This window comes from Caloenas nicobarica, chromosome 11 (genome assembly GCF_036013445.1).
Source record: "Caloenas nicobarica isolate bCalNic1 chromosome 11, bCalNic1.hap1, whole genome shotgun sequence".
NCBI lineage: Eukaryota > Metazoa > Chordata > Aves > Columbiformes > Columbidae > Caloenas > Caloenas nicobarica.
The window spans coordinates 22,818,062-22,835,741 of NC_088255.1; the positions used below are offsets into that span (position 1 = coordinate 22,818,062).

The 17,680-nt window shown below is 55.7% G+C and overlaps 1 protein-coding gene across 1 annotated transcript in view; it reads right to left on the minus strand.

Annotated features, from left to right (window-relative positions):
* Window positions 1-17,680, minus strand: part of PLXND1 (plexin D1) — a 78,573-nt gene that overhangs the window by 38,809 nt on the left and 22,084 nt on the right. The window contains 9 exon segments of the mRNA XM_065642315.1: window positions 1,978-2,071; window positions 2,950-3,039; window positions 5,619-5,723; window positions 9,657-9,759; window positions 10,516-10,624; window positions 12,116-12,290; window positions 13,623-13,752; window positions 14,423-14,523; window positions 16,106-16,237. Coding sequence (XP_065498387.1) covers window positions 1,978-2,071; window positions 2,950-3,039; window positions 5,619-5,723; window positions 9,657-9,759; window positions 10,516-10,624; window positions 12,116-12,290; window positions 13,623-13,752; window positions 14,423-14,523; window positions 16,106-16,237 — 1,039 coding nt within the window.

Consider the following 17,680-nt stretch of genomic DNA (forward strand, 5'->3'; position numbering starts at 1 on the left):
ACGCTGCTTCCACACTGACAGAAATCGGATGGCTGCGGTGCTTTGCACAGTATTTACAGTGCCTTTCCTTCCCCCGGTGACCACGGGCCCCTTCCATTGACTTCTCCCTTCAGATCTGCTCAGCTCAGCTTCCACATCGTTTTCCTGCACCTCCTCATTAGCTGCTGCCCTGGGTTACGTTTCCTCTCCAGCCTAAAGCCTCTGCTGCCAGAGCGTGGGCATCCGCTGAGATAAACAGCCACAAACACTCAGGAAACGTGGTTTTCACACCCTTTTCCCCAGAGGAGGCTTTGCAGGAGAACATAAAACAAAGAAGCAGTCACATTTTGCACTTCTGTTCACGGGAGGATCTCACAGTGCTTCATAAGCAGCTAACAAATACCTCAGCCTTCAACGACCTGCCTGTGCTCATGCTAACAAAACATCATTGGCACCAAGGGACTCCCACATTCTCCACAAAAAAAGAGCTTATTTCACCTCGTCTTGAGTCCACCCAGTGAGTTACACTGGTTGGTTTTCCACCCAACAGCAAGGAGCTGCAATTCCTTCAGTGGACTACCAAAATGCAGTTTACGATAAAAGTTAATAAATACTGAAATAATAAACACTAATAACAGTAATTCCATTAAAGACACTATACAAGATGCACACATTTATCATTGGCCCTGCAGATCTCTGCTTGCAAGTCAGCCTCTCTCATTTTACTTCCACCAATCTGCTCCAGGCGAGGAGGAGCTGGAGCAGCCCAAGGTCCCACAGGAGCTCCAAATATTCTGGCACATTCGGATCGATGCAACCACAGCTCATGTGCGCAAGCTCTGTCTGCGCGGGAGGGGATTCCACGCTCCTTCCGCTGCCGCTGCCAGCACCACCCACGCTGGGAACCCGGAGCCCGCGCTCGCTCGTCAGAATGTGCTCAGCTCTGATCTCCCACCTTCTCCTCGGGGCCACCTCTCTATCTCAAAAATATAGTCACCCTCTTCTTTCTGCAAGGAAGTCGTGCCTCATGCCTGCACTTGTGCTGGTATTTCAGAGGTTATTTCACCAATGTGGAATGCATTGTAAGATAAGCCTCCTTTACACTGGGATTTACTACAGGGGAACCTTTTTACCCTGGGTTGGTGGCTGACGGTGCTAACGTCCCTCTGCCCATTACAGCTCTCTGCCAAAGGAAATCTTACTCGGGCATCTAGCTCTCATTTGCTTCCAGGGCAAACCAGCTGCTTCTACTGCGGTTGCTGACACTGCTGAGAAGGAAAAGATCCCAGTGCTGGTGCCTCTGGCAGGAGCAGCGTGGGGTGCAACGGCGAGTCCCCAGCAGCGGTGGCTGCGGTGCAGGCGCTGGCTCTCGGGCCAGCTGCCCGGGCTTGTCCCGGCTAAATGCCGTGTCTGAGCGCACTCAATCTGCTCCTCGCCTGCCTTAGCCCGCTGATGGAGCAAGGGCTTCGCTGGGAATCTGAGCGCTGTTCCCAGAGACAGACAGCGGGCCAGGGGTGAAATGTGTTTACACATTTCTCAGCACAGCAGTTAAAAAAAAAGACTCAACTTTTACAGCGCACTGAGCCTCGATGTCACCTCCTGTGAGAGCTCAGGGCAGAGCCCTCCCTCGTCCCTTATCTCCTCTGGAAGGAATTCCTGCCTAGGCCTGGGGACACCCCACATCTCTGCTGTGACCCACAGCACCCACGCAACCCGTCCCACATGAGACCTCAGCCGCTGCCTGTGCTCAAGGATGTGGCTTGGCTTTCCCTGGTGCAAAGGGGACGTCTGTCCGTGGGTGTCTGTCTGGCTTCTGGGCACTTGTTCACAGGGATGTGACTCCAGGTAAATAGATTTTTTGCATGTACCCAAGAGAAAGAACCGAGCTGTGCCCAGCTGAGCTGTGGTCTCTGTCCTGAATCTATAAATTTTGCCAGGATTTGAGAGCCATTCAAGCTGACCAGATGAGAGCAGAATAAAAATATTTTCAACTCAGACCTGTCATCATCTCTGGGCTGTCAATAAATCTGTCTGGTCTGTCCTTCAGCTGAAGGTTCACTGGGAAGAGATGACTTTTTTCTGATGTGTGGAGCTGCACACAAAAACACAAATTAAAAAAAGCTTAGGAAGTTTAGTAAAATACAAGATTCTATATACACACTACACAGATTAACATTCCTTGTGAGGCTTCTCTGACCACTGCTGCTCAGTACAGGAGGGTCTCCTCTTTAGCAGGGGGTAAGAGAGGGAAGGCTGTTTTCTGTCTTAATGACTTTGCTGAGGTCCCAGCGAAGGGCACCAGGGCACGGTGCACACTGCAGTGAGAGCAGAGCCCTGCCTGGCTGCTGCTTTTAGCACAAAAGGACAGAAAAACCAACAGATTGGCCAGTCTGTGCATTTTCAGCACTGGGCCACAATACAGTTTTGCAGGTAACATGATGGGAAAGCACTCCTCTCAAGCTTCTACTCGCTGTATTCCCATCGGTGAAGGCCCAAACGTTTGCTGCAGCTCAGAGGTGCAGTTTGCCCTCCAACAACCACACACCGCTCTTTGGTGAGCATCTGAGCATTTTTTCAGGCCAATTCCCAGCTCAGAATAAAAGCTACAGAAATAGCAACACTGAGAGGTGGCCAATTTTTTTTGCCTGAACTGAACTCTTCCCATTTGGAAAGGTAAACAAGCAGCTCCGTCCCAAAGCCCAGGGGAGCGGGGGCTGGAGCTGCTGCAGATCCCACGGAGCAGACGCTGCAGTGTCGGGACCGTGAACGCCCTCCAGCACCAGCACACGCAGAGAGCCCCGTGCCGGAGGGGAGAGCCCGGCTGATGCTTTTTTCAGCTGGAAGCAGAGTGGGGAGGAGGGAGGTGGCATCCCAGCTGCTGGGTGGGAGACCGGGGACAAGACCCTCCCTGCCCTGGGACCTGCCCCACGCCGCGGGGGAGCAGGGGCTGGCGGCCTCCCCCTGACTCACCAGCACGTGTATGCACTCCACGGCGGAGGAGTTCACCCACCGGGCTTCAAACGACCTGTCCGTCCCAAAATGGCACTCCAGAGCCGTCTCCTGAAGAGGGAAGACAAGGGCAGAATGGCTGCAACATTGTGTTTGCAGCTCGTGCTGCAATGCAGACCAAGAGCCAACGTGGCCCCAGGCTGCTTTGCCCAAACAGGACCAAATGAGCCCAAGATTTGGGCTCAAAGCCACCTTCCTTCTTCTCCCAACAACTGCACAGAGCAATTCTCTAATTCAAATGAGGACCCAGCTGGGAGTATGTTCAAAGGCAGATTTTCTGTGCTGTTTTCCTGATACACAAGGATGATACCCTGCCCTGCATTACTGCTGTGCCTCCATCCTGCAGGAAAAAATGCTATCTCTGAGCAGGCTGATGCTCCACCACTGCTGAGCTCTAACCACCCTTTGAGAACTGATTGCTCTGATAAAAGAGATGAAAGAAAGCGCCAGGCTGGTGCAGGCAGCTGCTGGCTCAGGGAACACAGACACGGTGGGAGGGGGAACTGGCATCCCCAGCACATTGCCTGTGCCCGGCGGCTTTGCTGTGCTGGCTGCCCCAGCCCCAGAACCTGCCCGGGCAGCCCCGCAGCAGGTGCTGGGACACGCGTGGCCTGTGCTCTGAGCTCCCGTGGGACACGCGTGGCCTGTGCTCCGAGCTCCCGTGGGACACGCGTGGCCTGTGCTCTGAGCTCCCGTGGGACACGCGTGGCCTGTGCTCTGAGCTCCCGTGGGACACGCGTGGCCTGTGCTCCGAGCTCCCGTGGGACACGCGTGGCCTGTGCTCCGAGCTCCCGTGGGACACGCGTGGCCTGTGCTCCGAGCTCCCGTGGGACACGCGTGGCCTGTGCTCTGAGCTCCCGTGGGACACACGTGGCCTGTGCTCTGAGCTCCCGTGGGACACGCGCGGCCTGTGCTCCGAGCTCCCGTGGGACACGCGTGGCCTGTGCTCTGAGCTCCCGTGGGACACGCGTGGCCTGTGCTCCGAGCTCCTGTGGGACACGCGTGGCCTGTGCTCCGAGCTCCCGTGGGACACGCGCGGCCTGTGCTCCGAGCTCCCGTGGGACACGCGTGGCCTGTGCTCCGAGCTCCTGTGGGACACACGTGGCCTGTGCTCCGAGCTCCCGTGGGACACGCGTGGCCTGTGCTCCGAGCTCCCGTGGGACACGCGTGGCCTGTGCTCCGAGCTCCCGTGGGACACGCGTGGCCTGTGCTCTGAGCTCCCGTGGGACACGCGTGGCCTGTGCTCTGAGCTCCCGTGGGACACATGTGGCCTGTGCTCCGAGCTCCCGTGGGACACGCGTGGCCTGTGCTCTGAGCTCCCGTGGGACACGCGTGGCCTGTGCTCCGAGCTCCCGTGGGACACACGTGGCCTGTGCTCTGAGCTCCCGTGGGACACGCGTGGCCTGTGCTCTGAGCTCCCGTGGAGAGGAAAGGAGAAGGAGCAGCAGGAAGGAGAAGGAATCCCACCTGGCGCCCCAGGACGGCTTGCAGGGGACAGCGGGGGGAAGCCGGACGGCCAGGGCCTGCCCCACCACCGGCAGCGGCCCTGCCTGGCCCCTTTCCTGCTGACTCCATTTCCTACACGCGGAACCGCTTCCTCCTCAGCCGCCTCTGGCACCCGCAAAGGAAAAGCGATTTTGCACCCACTTTTGCTGACTGTGGAGGGCACATCCTCCCGTGCCGGGGTCCGGTGGGAGTGGAGCCCCCACAGTGCCCGGCAGCCCCCACCGTCCCCAGCACAGAATCCAGCAGCTCCACTGGCGCTTCCAACCTTCTCCTTTCCCTGCAGAACGAGGAGCTGCCTCCCTGGTACCCTCCGCGGGGGCACGGTGAACCAGGACCCCCGGGCCCCACTGGAGACCTGACCCAAAATGACACAGGGCAGCTGTCTACAAGAACCAGAGCTTAGTCAGAGATTTTCCCAGTGCCCAGCTTCCCTGCCCCAAATTCCTCCAGTTCTTCCTGGTGAGGGACACATCTCCAAATGCACCATTTGACATCCACTTTTCACCCTATTACAATCTGCAAGCCAGAAAATTTCACAGAAAGGATTTTTTCACAAATAAAAGAGCTCTGCAGGGATGACCAGAAGTTAAGTTAAAACACGTTTCGGCACTGCGCTCCAAGCAGCGGCTGAGCCAGCACAGGCTCCCTGCGCAGCGCTGGGCTCCGTCCGTCATTCCAAGCTCGGGACGGGGGGGCTGGGCTGGCACCAGCGCCAGGAGAGCAACACCGGCAGCTCTGCGGTGGAGCAAACACCACAGGGAAACTGAGAGTTTCATTTCCCCAAAACATTTTGTTCTAGCGACTGTTCTACAAGGTCCATAAACCTCCTTTTTGCACCAAACGCAAGAAGTCCATCGCTAACTGTGTGAGATCCCTGGAGAACAACAGGACATGAAGAGCACCTCCCTCGGCTTTGCCTTGCAACCCCACTTGGCATCGGGCTGGCTGCTTTCCACCAGCCTCTGCTGCTCATACAGCGATTTCAGCTAACACAAAGCAGGACCAGCCCCTTCACCTGCTCCCGAGGCAGAAACCAGCTCGTACTCAGAATCACATGGCTGGCGTGGCCACCACACCAGCCCAGGCTCGGCTGCAGCTTCCCGAGCTCTCCAGAACTCATTTACCTTGGAGAAAGTCGTGTTGGCCAGTGAGATCGTAATGTCCCGAGACACTCCCGTGGGCATTGGGTCCAATGAGGCAGGTATGATTCGTGGACAGTCAATTTTCTTCTGTTAGTTACAAAACAAGACAAAAAAGAGGTTAGCTGGGTGCATGCTGAGCAGCCTCAACAACGAGGCAAGAAGACAGATTGGGACCCTTGATAAGATTAATTTCACTACATCTGTAAAGTCAGGCCACATGGTAACCCAAGAAAGCAAATACCAAAATGGCACCGTGATGCACAGAGCGGTAACACCACATGGAACCCGAGTCACAGCTGGAAGCCCAGCCCAGCACGGCACTGCCTGAACCCCCTGAGCCGGTGCCCAGGCAGCTGCAGCACGTGGCCGGGTTGCCGGGGGCTCGTCCGTAGGCACGGGCGGCACCGCAGCAGGCACGGGAAACAGCACAGCAGGTCCTGCCCGGCTCCCCCAGCTCAGGGACACGGCAGCTCGCAGCCCGCGGGGCGGCCAAGCCTCCGCTTCCATCTTCCAGCGCTGGAAAAACCGTCCTCCCAGGCAAGGAGCAAATGAATGTGCACTCCTCAGCTGCCACTCTGGGAAGCTCCCTCGCTACACACATTCAAATGTTTGTGAGAAGTCAGGGCTGGAGTGATGCTAAAAGGCGGCTCTGCAGCCTACAGCGGCCAATGTGCCAGCGTGACCCCCCTGCCCGCGGGAAGCCCACGTCTCACACACCACGGCGTGCACTCCTGCAGCCCTGCAGAGCTCTCGCCTTCCAGCAGCCCCCCCTGCCCGGTGTCGCTGCAGAGCATGCGGGGTCTGTGTGCGCAGAGGAAAGGGTATAATGAGCTGCAGGGGCTTTGGCGAGGGGCCTGCGGTGGTAGGACAGCTGAAACGAAAGGCCCAAATGAAGCTGAAAAATGATTTTAAAAGGTCATCTGTCCCCCTACTTTTGTTCTCACTTTAAATTGATGGCTTAGATGCTGGAGCTGACTCAGAATTCAAGTCTGTATGACAAGCCTATCTTGTTCTCTCATGAGATGTAAATCACACTGCAGAACTACAGCAAAAAAGAAGCCAGATTCTCCATTGCCCCAGGGTATATCCAGATTAATGCCTTTGACAGTGGAGCCATTGGGGTAAAAGACAACAAAATATTTGGTCCATTATGCAGAATAATTTGCAGCAGGCAAGATTTGCTTCTCACTCGCACTAAGGGTCACCCCACTGCGCTGATGAGAGTGCTGCTGCTCCGGGGAGAGGAGCCGCTGCCCCCCCAGTGCTGCGGTGCCGGGCAGGACACGTCCCGGTGCCGGACACGCAGTGAGCACGAGGCTTCTCTCCTGCCTTCCCCAGACCCAGCTGGGGTCAGGGAACCATCTGGAGGTGCCTGTTTAACTGTGGAAAACACACTTCATTTCTATCAGGACACTCATCTTAACCAAGCACAGTTGGTGCCGCCTAAACAAGGGGATTAAATAACACGAGATGTACCTGATAAGAGAAGTAAAACAACAAAGCCAAGCACTGGAGAGAGATTTCAGTCCCCAGCCTCTTCCAGGAGAATCAAAAGAGTTAAAATAAAACCAGCAGGGCTACAACGGAAAATTCATGCAAAAGCTCCTATGGCCTGGTGTGTCCTTGCATGTCCCAGCAGCCGGCACGGCTTCCTGGGTAAATACACTTTAGAGGACTGATTAACTTGTCTTGCAGCCCCTTCCCCGCTGTTCATCAGCAGCTAGAAATAGAGCTTTCCAGCTGATTGTATCATTCACGTCTGGATCAGGGCAAAGGCTCAGAATGTTTAAAATGCTGCGGATGAAGCCAGAGTGATTCTGGCTTCCCGGCGGAGCAGCGCTCAGGTGCAGCCGTGCCAGCAAGTGTTCTTACTGAAAGCTCTGTCTGTAGGACGAGGCACCGTGTTTCCAGGGCTACCAGCACCTCGTCCTGCTGGCTGCTCACGGAAACCAGCGGGAAGAGCTCAGAAAGGCAGAGAGAAACCAGGAATGTGCCCAAACCAGGTGCAGCATCCAGCTGAACTGCAGCTCTGGAGCTGGAGAACAGAGGCGACAAAGCGATTCCCAGCTCTGCCCCAGCACCTCCCCAGCCAGGGTCTGGCAGGGACACCTGGGCTGAGCTGGGCATGCACACCGCTCTGCTGAAAACTGCTCTGCTCCTCCCCTTCAAGAAGCAGCTACGCTTAAGTCGAAGGACACAAATTATCCCAGGCAATTTTTGTGTTTACTAGCCCAGTTGCAGGCCATGCGGTGCTTTGTCAAGGAAAACATCAATCCAATCACCTGAGACCTTCAGAAGTCTTCTCACAGCCCAAGCTCTTCCTCTAGATTTACTGAGAAACATCACGAACCAGCCGTGATTAAAAGATGGGTGCAGGACCCATCTGTGGCGGTCCCCTGCTGTCACCCAGTGCCACCGGCGGGGCTGACACCCCCAAGCCTCCAGCACAGGGCAGACCCCAACACGCAGCCTCGGCACATGGGTCCCTCACCAGGACCGGACACCAGTGACGGCTTTCAAGTGCTCAGCCCCATCCAGGCAGCAAGAGAAAACGTCGGATACTTTTTGACGCCTGGGAAGCTGACAAGGCAGCGGGTGCTTTCACCAGCGCCCCCAGTGCGAGCAGCCCAGGCAGTCGCAGGAAAGCACAACCCGTCCGGACAGCCGGCACAAGCCAGGGGACAGAGCAGCGCTGCCAGAAGCTGTCACCCGCTGCCACCCAGCAGGGACGGGCAGTGCTGCCCAGGGTTCTACCCGAGACACGACCGTGCGGAGCTGCGACGTGGTGGCCCCAGCACCTTCCCCATCCCCAGCGCTCGCAGCGGAAGCAGATGCCAGGGCCAGCCCAGGACGGGGAGGGTGGGACGTGCGACACGGGGCCAAACTCCTGCCAGCCATGAGCACAGGGAACTGCTGGAAGAGCCGAGACGAGAGCAGAGCACCGGTGCCAAAGGGATATTCAATTTACAGTGTAAAAGCTTGGCTTGGATCTACGGCAGATTGATTGCTAAAAAACCAATTTTATTTAAATTAACTTCAATTTAAATTTCAGAAGCAGGAACACACTGAGCCTCTGGGTTATTAGAAGCTATAATTTGGAAAGGGGCGATTTTCTCCTTTAGACGAGCACCAGCAGTGGTGCTCCAGCAAATTATTAACATACCGCAACCGTCTAGTCAAAGCTAAACGAATTGTAGAGTATTGCTATGTTTGTTGTATAACTCAAACCCAGGCGCCCCAGAATGCAGATAAGCAGTGGCGTCGCTCCAGACCCGGCAGGCGATGGAGAGCCAAGGGACGGAGTCTGCGGAGGGCACCGGCACAGCCAAGTGCTTCAGCCGGGCTGCCAGCTCCCCACACACACCTGCCTCCAGGCACAGCATGGCACGGCACAGCACGGCATGGCACAGCACAGCATGGCACAGCACGCTATGGCACGGCACAGGTCCAGCTTACCTGCTGTGCATGTGTCCCCCTCTGGGACACCAGCAGAGGAGGGTGCCCCACCTCCAGCCCAGTACGAGCTGTGGCCACGCTGCCATGGCCAGCAAGTGCCAACTGCTGCTGGAGGAGACCCAGAACTGGCCGGGCAGTGGCTGAGACCACCTCAGCATCAGTGCCCGCAGACACCCAGGGTCACTGAACAGAGCGAGGCTCAGCCTGGGGACATGGAGGCGGGATGGTCCCAGCTGGGCTCAGCTGCACTGCCGGGACGCTGTGACCACAGCACGGGCAGAACAGCACGGGCAGAGCAGCACGGCAGAGGGACCCTCCAGCTCTCCATCTGCCCAGCCTTTGGCAATGAGACGAGTATCGCTGCATTTCCGACCACAGAGACTCCCCAGGGCCAGGCAGCATGTTGGTGATGCCGAGCAGCACTGTCACCAGAGCTGTCCCCCACCCACCGGGACAGCGCTGCCAAGCCCGGGCCATCTGCCTCCGTCCTGGGAGAGGCAAATCAACAGCTACAGCACAGCGACATGGGGAGGTCTCCCCGGGCAGCGGTTTGACGGGCCTTACCTTCATCTGCAGCGCATCGGCACACTGCGAGTGGTTGGAGACACAGGTGTAGGTGGAGGGACACCAGTGACACTTCCACCGGGTCGAGAGGCAGCTGGTGCATCTGAAACGGCAAAGGTGTGGTGAGAAAAGCAGATTTCAGGCTGCTCAGGGCAGCCACAGCTCAGCCATGCAATCCATCTTTACACAGTCTTCAGCAGTGCCCAGAAAATGCCGTGGCAGGGGCTGGTTTCCCTCTCCTCCTCCCCTAGCAGCTGGTGGGGATGCAGCAGAGCCACCATCCCCAGTGCCACTCGGAGGGCAGCTCCAGGGTGTCACTGCCTTCGGTGCCACCGCCTGGCCCCAGGCCACAGGGAGCCGCCCTCCCCTGCTTACTGAAAAATGTGAAAAATGCTCTTTTCCACCAAAACACTCTTTCCTCATCTGTCTCCCTGTGGAGCCAGGCAGACTCGTGCCTGATGAAGACTCTCCCCCCGGGTTTGCGTGGGACGCCCCTGTGCCCCTCCATCACTGCCCCCAGACCCCCAGGGATCGCTGGGGGTGCCGGCTCTGCTGCATAAGGGTTAACACAACAAGCTTGATATAAAAATATTATTCATGTTTCAAAAAATCCCAACATGTCCAGATGGCTCCAGAGATGGTGAGGACCCGCTCGTGTAAATCCCTGGCAGAGCAGCCACTGCGCCCCTGCCAAATGCTGCCCTGGCCCCCGCGCTGCCGGGGGGCTGCAGCCCAGGAGCCCCGCGCGGGGGGACCCACCCCCAGTGTCACCCACAACCCCCCGGCGTCCCCCGCGCCATCTGCCCCACCGCTGGTGCCACCACAGCCGCCACCGCCTCGGCACACCGGGGCCACTTACGCTCTCTTCGGGTAGATGTTCCCTGTCCTTTTGCAATCGTAGATGGTGAAATTGGCCCGGATAATGTTTTTGCTGTTGACCCGGAGAGCAGCTTCGACAACCACGTGGTCTGGAGAATCAAGCCAAAGAATATTGGGTTGCAAGAGCCTCTCGCTCACACTCACGCTTAGAAGACAAGACAGACCCTTGGGAAAACGAGGGCTAAATCTGATCTGTTTTCTCAAGGGCTTCCTCCGAGCTGCATTTTAGAGCTTGGACCATTCGTCTTCTGCCCTCTGACTTTCAGCTCTTCCCTCTTAAATCAACGCTTTACATCACCCTCACCAGAAAGGAACATTGCGACTTTCAGCAGAAAATTCCAGCGTGTTGTGCAAGTGTTAATTAGCAGAGTTAATTATTGTCTTTGCTTACAGTTGGTGCTAAATGATATTTTTAAAAAATGTGGTAATTAAAACATGTTAGTTATCATGTTTTAAAACCCCGTTCACTTTCCCCATGACAACAAACCCACAGAGAAGAGTGGAAACCCCTTTTTTGGCTACTCAACATACTACATTAACTTCCCCTCCCCCCAAAATTGCTGAATTTTATTTTTTTTTTTCTTTGCAGTTTTGCCATACAAGCACCAGGGACAAGAGACAATGCCTCTTTCAGAATATGTACAATAAATCAGTGCATTGGATTCCAGAAATTCATTTGGACATTGCTGTAACCAACAATACAGAACAGTTAATGATCTCCCATTCTTTGGATAGCTAGAGAGAAAAACAATGCAGCTTTATAAACTTGCCCATGCAAAGTGGGATTTTCAAAAGGACTGGCTAATTCTTCTCCTACTGAAGTCAACCATCTTCAATAGGGCATTCACTCCAGGCCTGAAAGATGAAGATTTAACAACACTGGAGTCTGGAGTGAAGCACCGAACTCCTGGGCAGGAGCTGTGACACGGGGCCGTCTCCATGGGCAAGTGGCCGGTGCCAGCCCTGGCCAGCTCGGCCGGGGGCTCGCGCCAGCTCTGCGGGTGCTGGTCACCCCCAAACGTGGCTCCAGGGGCCCCGGGTGGGCACCCCCTCTGGCACCCACTGCAAACGGGGGCACTAGAACCCCTCGGTCTGGCTTTTAATTGCACAAACAGGATGAAGAGTCCCTGAGCTGCCTTAGGTACGCGTGTGCTCTTCTTCCAGAGCCCCTCCTGAAAGGTAGCGCATGGTCGGGGGAGAAATTGAACAGAAGCAACTGAAAATATCAATGTAAGTAGCAACATTATTTCCCTGGGGCTAAAACATTTTTTTTTACTACTTATTAAATCTAAACCAGAAGCTCTAAGCAGATAAATCTTAACAAAATAAGTACATGAACTGGCTTTTAAAATCTGATGTTTAAAACTAAAATTGATAGATTTGAAATACTGTCAATTCATGTTAAGATGGTGGAACTCCCACGCTTTGAAGTCATATGCCCTACAAAACAGAAGCAGCTTGGGTCTCTTTTCTGCTGTATGCATTTTCTACACATATAACTGGAAAAAGAAAAAAAGCCCATGAAAAATCACGTGTACAGAAGGGGTTAGAATGAACTGAGCTCGTTTTCCTCTACGTACCTTGATCGTCTGGAAACGTTGGATATTTCTCACGTGGAAGTAAACTGCAATAAATAAATTGATTTACATAATCTCCAGCAACTCTGGCTATAGTGTGGATATTATTTCCATAGTCACATGAAATATTTGTTCCATTCAGGTTCGGGATAGTTCCATTTATTTGTATTATCAGGGCCTATATTTGGACAGAAAAAAAACATCGGTTATTATGACAGAAAATTATACTTAGAATTTGTCAGTGTTTTACAAGCTTTTCATAGGCCAGCAACTCCGAAGTAAGTCCAGAAAGCCGTTCTCTTTCATTTTATGCACTTTGGACTCCTCAAAGCCGCCCGCACACAAGCCCTTGTTTTAGCGGTAAGAGCTCTGCCACCAGGACCCCAACAGCCGCAGCCGGTGTCACCGGCTGGCACCAAATCCCAGCCCAGGGCTTCCGTGGGGACCCTCTGAGGAAGGAGGACATGAAGGCTCAACCCCCCCGGCTGCCTGGGCTGCCCACGAGCCCCCTGCCCGCACAGAGCCCTGCCTGTCCCTATCTCTGTCCCTGCCTGTGTCCCTGTCTGCCTGTGTCCCTGTCCCGCAGCCCCTGGGCAGGGACCCTCCAGCCAGGAGCCTCCCAAAGCTCTGGGGAGGGAGGAGGAGTAGGAAGAGCAGAATAAAATTAATTCCTGCTTCTGAGTGCCTAACCCTCCCAGTTTGCACCAGTCCATACCAGGGCTGGACTGGGGAGGCGTTGGGCTGGAGGGACTTGTGGGGAGGGTGGGGAACAGCCAGCAGCCAGCGTCCCCCCGCACACAGGGCTGGCTGCTGGGCTCCTTCTTGCAACCGGCCCCGAGGGGCAGGGATGGCAGTTTGCAGACAGGAATGCTTTTGAGGAGGGTGACTCAGAAAAACACACAGCGCGTGCTCGGCTGGCTGTCCCTGCCAGGGGGGGGACGCCCTGGGGACCCCAGCCCCCCGTGGCAGAGCCGGAGCGGAGCCAGGGTCCCGTGGCATTGCCCCAGCTCCGGCCGGGATCTGCCCAACCGCCGCCGGCTCACCAGCCACTTCCCCATGTTGGGGCTGGTCGAGAACTTTGGCACAGAGGGATTGCTGCCATTGGGAGAGGCTCTGCCTTTAAACAAAAAATGTTTTGCTGAAAACATTTAAAATATCATTAAAATATTGTTAAAAATAGCAACAATACGAAACCAGAAAATGATCTGATGTAGCTGCCTGCAGCTGATCTGTATCCTGCGCTCTTGCAGATCTCTGCAGCCCTGCTCACCCGCAGGGTCAGCGGCTGATGTCCCGCAGCTCTGGGTGCCGGCGTCACCTCCTGGTGCTGCCGAGACCCTCAGCCTGATTTGGTGCCACACGGCAGCGCTCAGCACCCCCAGGCCCACACCAGAGCCGCGGGGAGCTGTGCTGCAGCGCTGGACGAGTACGGACATTGATCAGCCCCGAGGGCAGCTAACGACCCCATGGGACTCGGCACAGATTAATTTGCTATTCACACCCAACGCACCGGGTTCTCTTTGTCGATATTGATCTCGGGCTCCAGGATGGTCATGGACGGGCACTGCTGTACCCCCTCGCTCACACTCGCCCAGAAGTTGGCCCCGGTGAAGTTCGAGCACTCGTGCTGCAGAGAACACCTGCAACGAACAGGGGATCAAGTTGGGGTTGATTATTTTTAAAACTGGTGATAAAAGTGTTGACTTCCTTGTGAGGGAAGATCCTCAGAAAATCCTGTGCCTACATCTTTTTCTCCATCCCTGCAACTAAGCCTAAAGCTTTGCTGCTATATTTGAAGTGTCTGGTTGCCAGGATAAGAGCACGTACTCGCGCCAGCACCAGCGGAGCACCAGGACTCGGGCTGAGCGAGAGCAGGCCAGCCCGAGCCCAGCGCCGGGGACAAGAAGGTGACATTCTGCCTGACCTCTTCCATTTGTAAACACAGAGTCTGATCTTGTAAATCCCTCTTTGAGTGTTGATTGTCTCCTACTCATAAATAATAATTGCAACGGCAAAGGATGGTCTTTAGCGGGGTGTTGGCTCTCTTGGCCCCAAGGCTGGGTGCCTGCAAGATATCCTTTGCGCTGGCAGCAGCATAACGATGCAGCCACAATTAAATCCTGGGTCTGAAGAGCATCCCAACCATTTGAGACCAGACGCAATTGTTTTTAAAAGTACGTATTTCATAAGGAACGGACAAAGGCTAAAGGCAGTGTGACTGTGTGGAAATATAAAAGGCATCAGAAATTCTTGCCCAGGCTTGAGGGCCAAAGGACACACCAAAGCGCCCCAGGACACAACCAGCCCTACCTGGTCTCCATCGTGCACCACCCGCAGTAAGCGTCGGCAGCAGCCAGGCACTCCGTGCACGTCGAGTACTGGTTGCAGGCAGCCACCTTCACCCGCGTCATCTGCACGACAACAGCACAACTGCTTCCACGTGTCCCACACCACCCACCGCGTGAACACCCAACCCAACCGGGATGCGCCGGCACGGCCACACGAGGCTACTGACGAGACACCCGATTGTGGGGCTCCTTCACCCCTCAGCCTGCACCAAGCCCACACGAGGGACGATGAGGAGCAGCCCGGCACCGCGTCCTCCTCCGGCCCCAGAGGCGGGTGCTCTGTACGACCTGCCCGCAGGGACCAGCACAGGCAGCTGCCCGTGTCCTGCCCGCGGCCCCGCACAGCCCAACCAGCCCGGGACCGCCTGGCCGGGGCACGGATGGACGCCCAAGGGATGGGGCTTGCTGCCACCGGTGCGGTCACCCACGGCGTGCACGGCAGTGCTGAGCTGAGCTGCTCCCTTTCAGCCAGCACCGTGGCAACAGACTGTGCCAGTCAGGCTACGGGAGCGACACTGCACCTCTCTGATGTGTCAGATGGAGATGGTTTCACAGCTTGTTCCTCCCTGTGAAAAGTTCTCACTGCAGAAAGCGCCTTTCTAGACAGAGCTGAACGCTATCTGGCTATTTACAAAATGACCAGAAAGCAAAACCACTCTGGAAACCTTAATTTGTAAAGAAATCAAAGTACCCCTGGGGACTTGCTCGGCAGGAGCAGTTGGAAGGAAAGCATGTGTCAGCTTCTGCTTTTTCCTCCCTTAATTTCTAAGCATTTGGGAAGAAAAACGGAGTTGTTTGGCACAGCGGGGACTGACAACGCGAGGTGCTGAGAGCCCTGAGCTCCCACCAGGCGAGTGCCCGTCGGAGAGGGGAGAGGGGAGAGGGTCCCCAGTGCTGCGCTGGGTGTTTGATCGAGCCCAACGAGGTGCATGGCACAGCCTGGGTGCTGAGCTGAGACCGGCTGAAACGTCGGCTGAAGAGGCGTCCCAGGGGGTTCTGTGAAATGATAATGGCCAGTCTGCAGGGAACGAGGGCTTGGAAAATACAAATGCAACATGTAACATTTGTGGTTGTGCATCTGTTTTGACAGATTAAGATGTAACTCAGGACAAACCACCAGCGCTGGAGCGCTCAGCTCTCGCCTTCCTCCCCTGCTCACCTCGGGAGACGAGACCGCCCGTCGGTACCTGCCCAGCGCAGGGTCCCACGGAGCCCTGCTCCCCCCAGCCCTCTGCCTCCCCCCGGGATCATGTCTGACAGGCAGATCTTTTGTCTGTACCATCTCCTAAAAGCCTCCTTAAAGACTGAGTACTGCAATTTGGGGGTTTCTATACAGGAACAACCTCTGCTTATTTCCGCACTCCTGTAAGCGGATCCGTTTTGATATCTTGCACTCTCCCTTTTAGCTGGCCACCACAAAGACAACAAAGCCTGACGAGGCGGTCTGCTCAGTGTGACCCCCACACAGGAGAACGGACAGGCACAGGTATCCCCCAAACACCCCCCCAAAGCCCTGAGCTTCTTGGCTCTGCCCATTCATGGCAAAGCAAATTTTCCTGTCCCTTCCTACTCCCAGCTTGGTGCTGATGCCAAATCAAATGCATGATGCTCGAAGGACTGTTCTGCTGCAGCCTGAAGCTCTCACCTGATACGAGGTCATCAGATAGAGGTAGGTGGGATCAGAAGGGTCGAACTGCATGACGGGGTGGACAGGCTCTCCATACGCCACCGAGATGGATCTCCTGCTAATAACCTTCATGGTACTGTCCAGATTGATCTGTAGCGAGAAGAAGCCACTCACTGAGACCATTTTTCAAACACTACGGGGAGAAGATTATTTTTCCTCAGTTACAAACAAGAATCAAAGTGGTATCTAACTGTTCCACATTTCCAAGCACTGTGAATCTCTCCACACTTCAGAAGCTGCACACGGAGCTGCAGTGAAAAGGCGTCCGGTACGGCAGGGAAGCCGCTGAGCGCCCCGGGGAGCGCGGCTCGGCGGGGACCAGCCCTCGGTCCCTCTCTTTAAGCCCCTGTTTGGGCACTGCCAGGAGCTGCGCCGGTCTGCGGCTCTCCCCACCGCACGGCTGATTCCAGCGGGCCACGGCCACGTTACTCTGGCTTTACCCTCCCGTAAGTGGCACCAGCCCTTGGCCCTCATTACATACTTGTGTGCATTTGTTACAAAGAACACGGCATTCCCAAAGCTTCATGAAGAACAGCCAAAATCAGCAACAGGGCTGTACAACATGGCACCCCCTGCTCCCTGCGTACTTGAAAAATAAGTGTTGTCATTTCTGGCCAAAAGAAGCTTTTCTCGCCGCTAACTCCAGAAGCCCACGGCAGCTGCCGGAAGAGAGCCGAATCCTACCTTGCCTCACGAATCACCAGCTGAAGCGCTGGCGGTGACGGAAGAGGCTGCAAAGCATCAGCCTGCCTTTCACATCCCAGAATGTCTTGGCATTTGACTTGAAAACTCAGCAAATTAAATGTGGCATTGCTGAGAGGTAATAACAATAGGGCTACACAATTCTGCATGACAGTCACTTTTCAGCTTAAAACAGAAAGGGAGCGAGGAAAATTCTTACCTCTTTACGAGCAGGGAAGGCAATAATTGTAAGGACCAAGCATGCCTCTGCTCTCTAAAGTCTGGATTAATTAATTAACATAGGATTAATTAATTCTTACACTACAGCAGCACCAACATGTCCTAGTAAGATAGCACGAGCTCAAAGCAGTGGGCTTCCCTCTGCTAGGAACTGTATGTAAGCACTGCAAGCTACCATGCAGAAAGAGAAGGGAACTGCCATTATCCCCATTTTAAATGCTGGCTAGCCAGAAGCTCAATAGTCTGCCACAGTCTCTGCCGGGGCAGAGCCGTGGCGGTGCAGGGAACACCGGGCTGTGCCGGGGCAGAGCCGTGGCGGTGCAGGGAACACCGGGCTGTGCCGGGGCAGAGCTGAGGCGGTGCAGGGAACACCGGGCTGTGCCGGGGCAGAGCTGTGGCGGTGCAGGGAACACCGGGCTGTGCCGGGGCAGAGCCGTGGCGGTGCAGGGAACACTGGTCTGTGCCGGGGCAGAGCTGAGGCGGTGCAGGGAACACCGGGCTGTGCCGGGGCAGAGCCGTGGCGGTGCAGGGAACACCGGGCTGTGCCGGGGCAGAGCTGAGGCGGTGCAGGGAACACCGGGCTGTGCCGGGGCAGGGAACACTGGTCTGTGC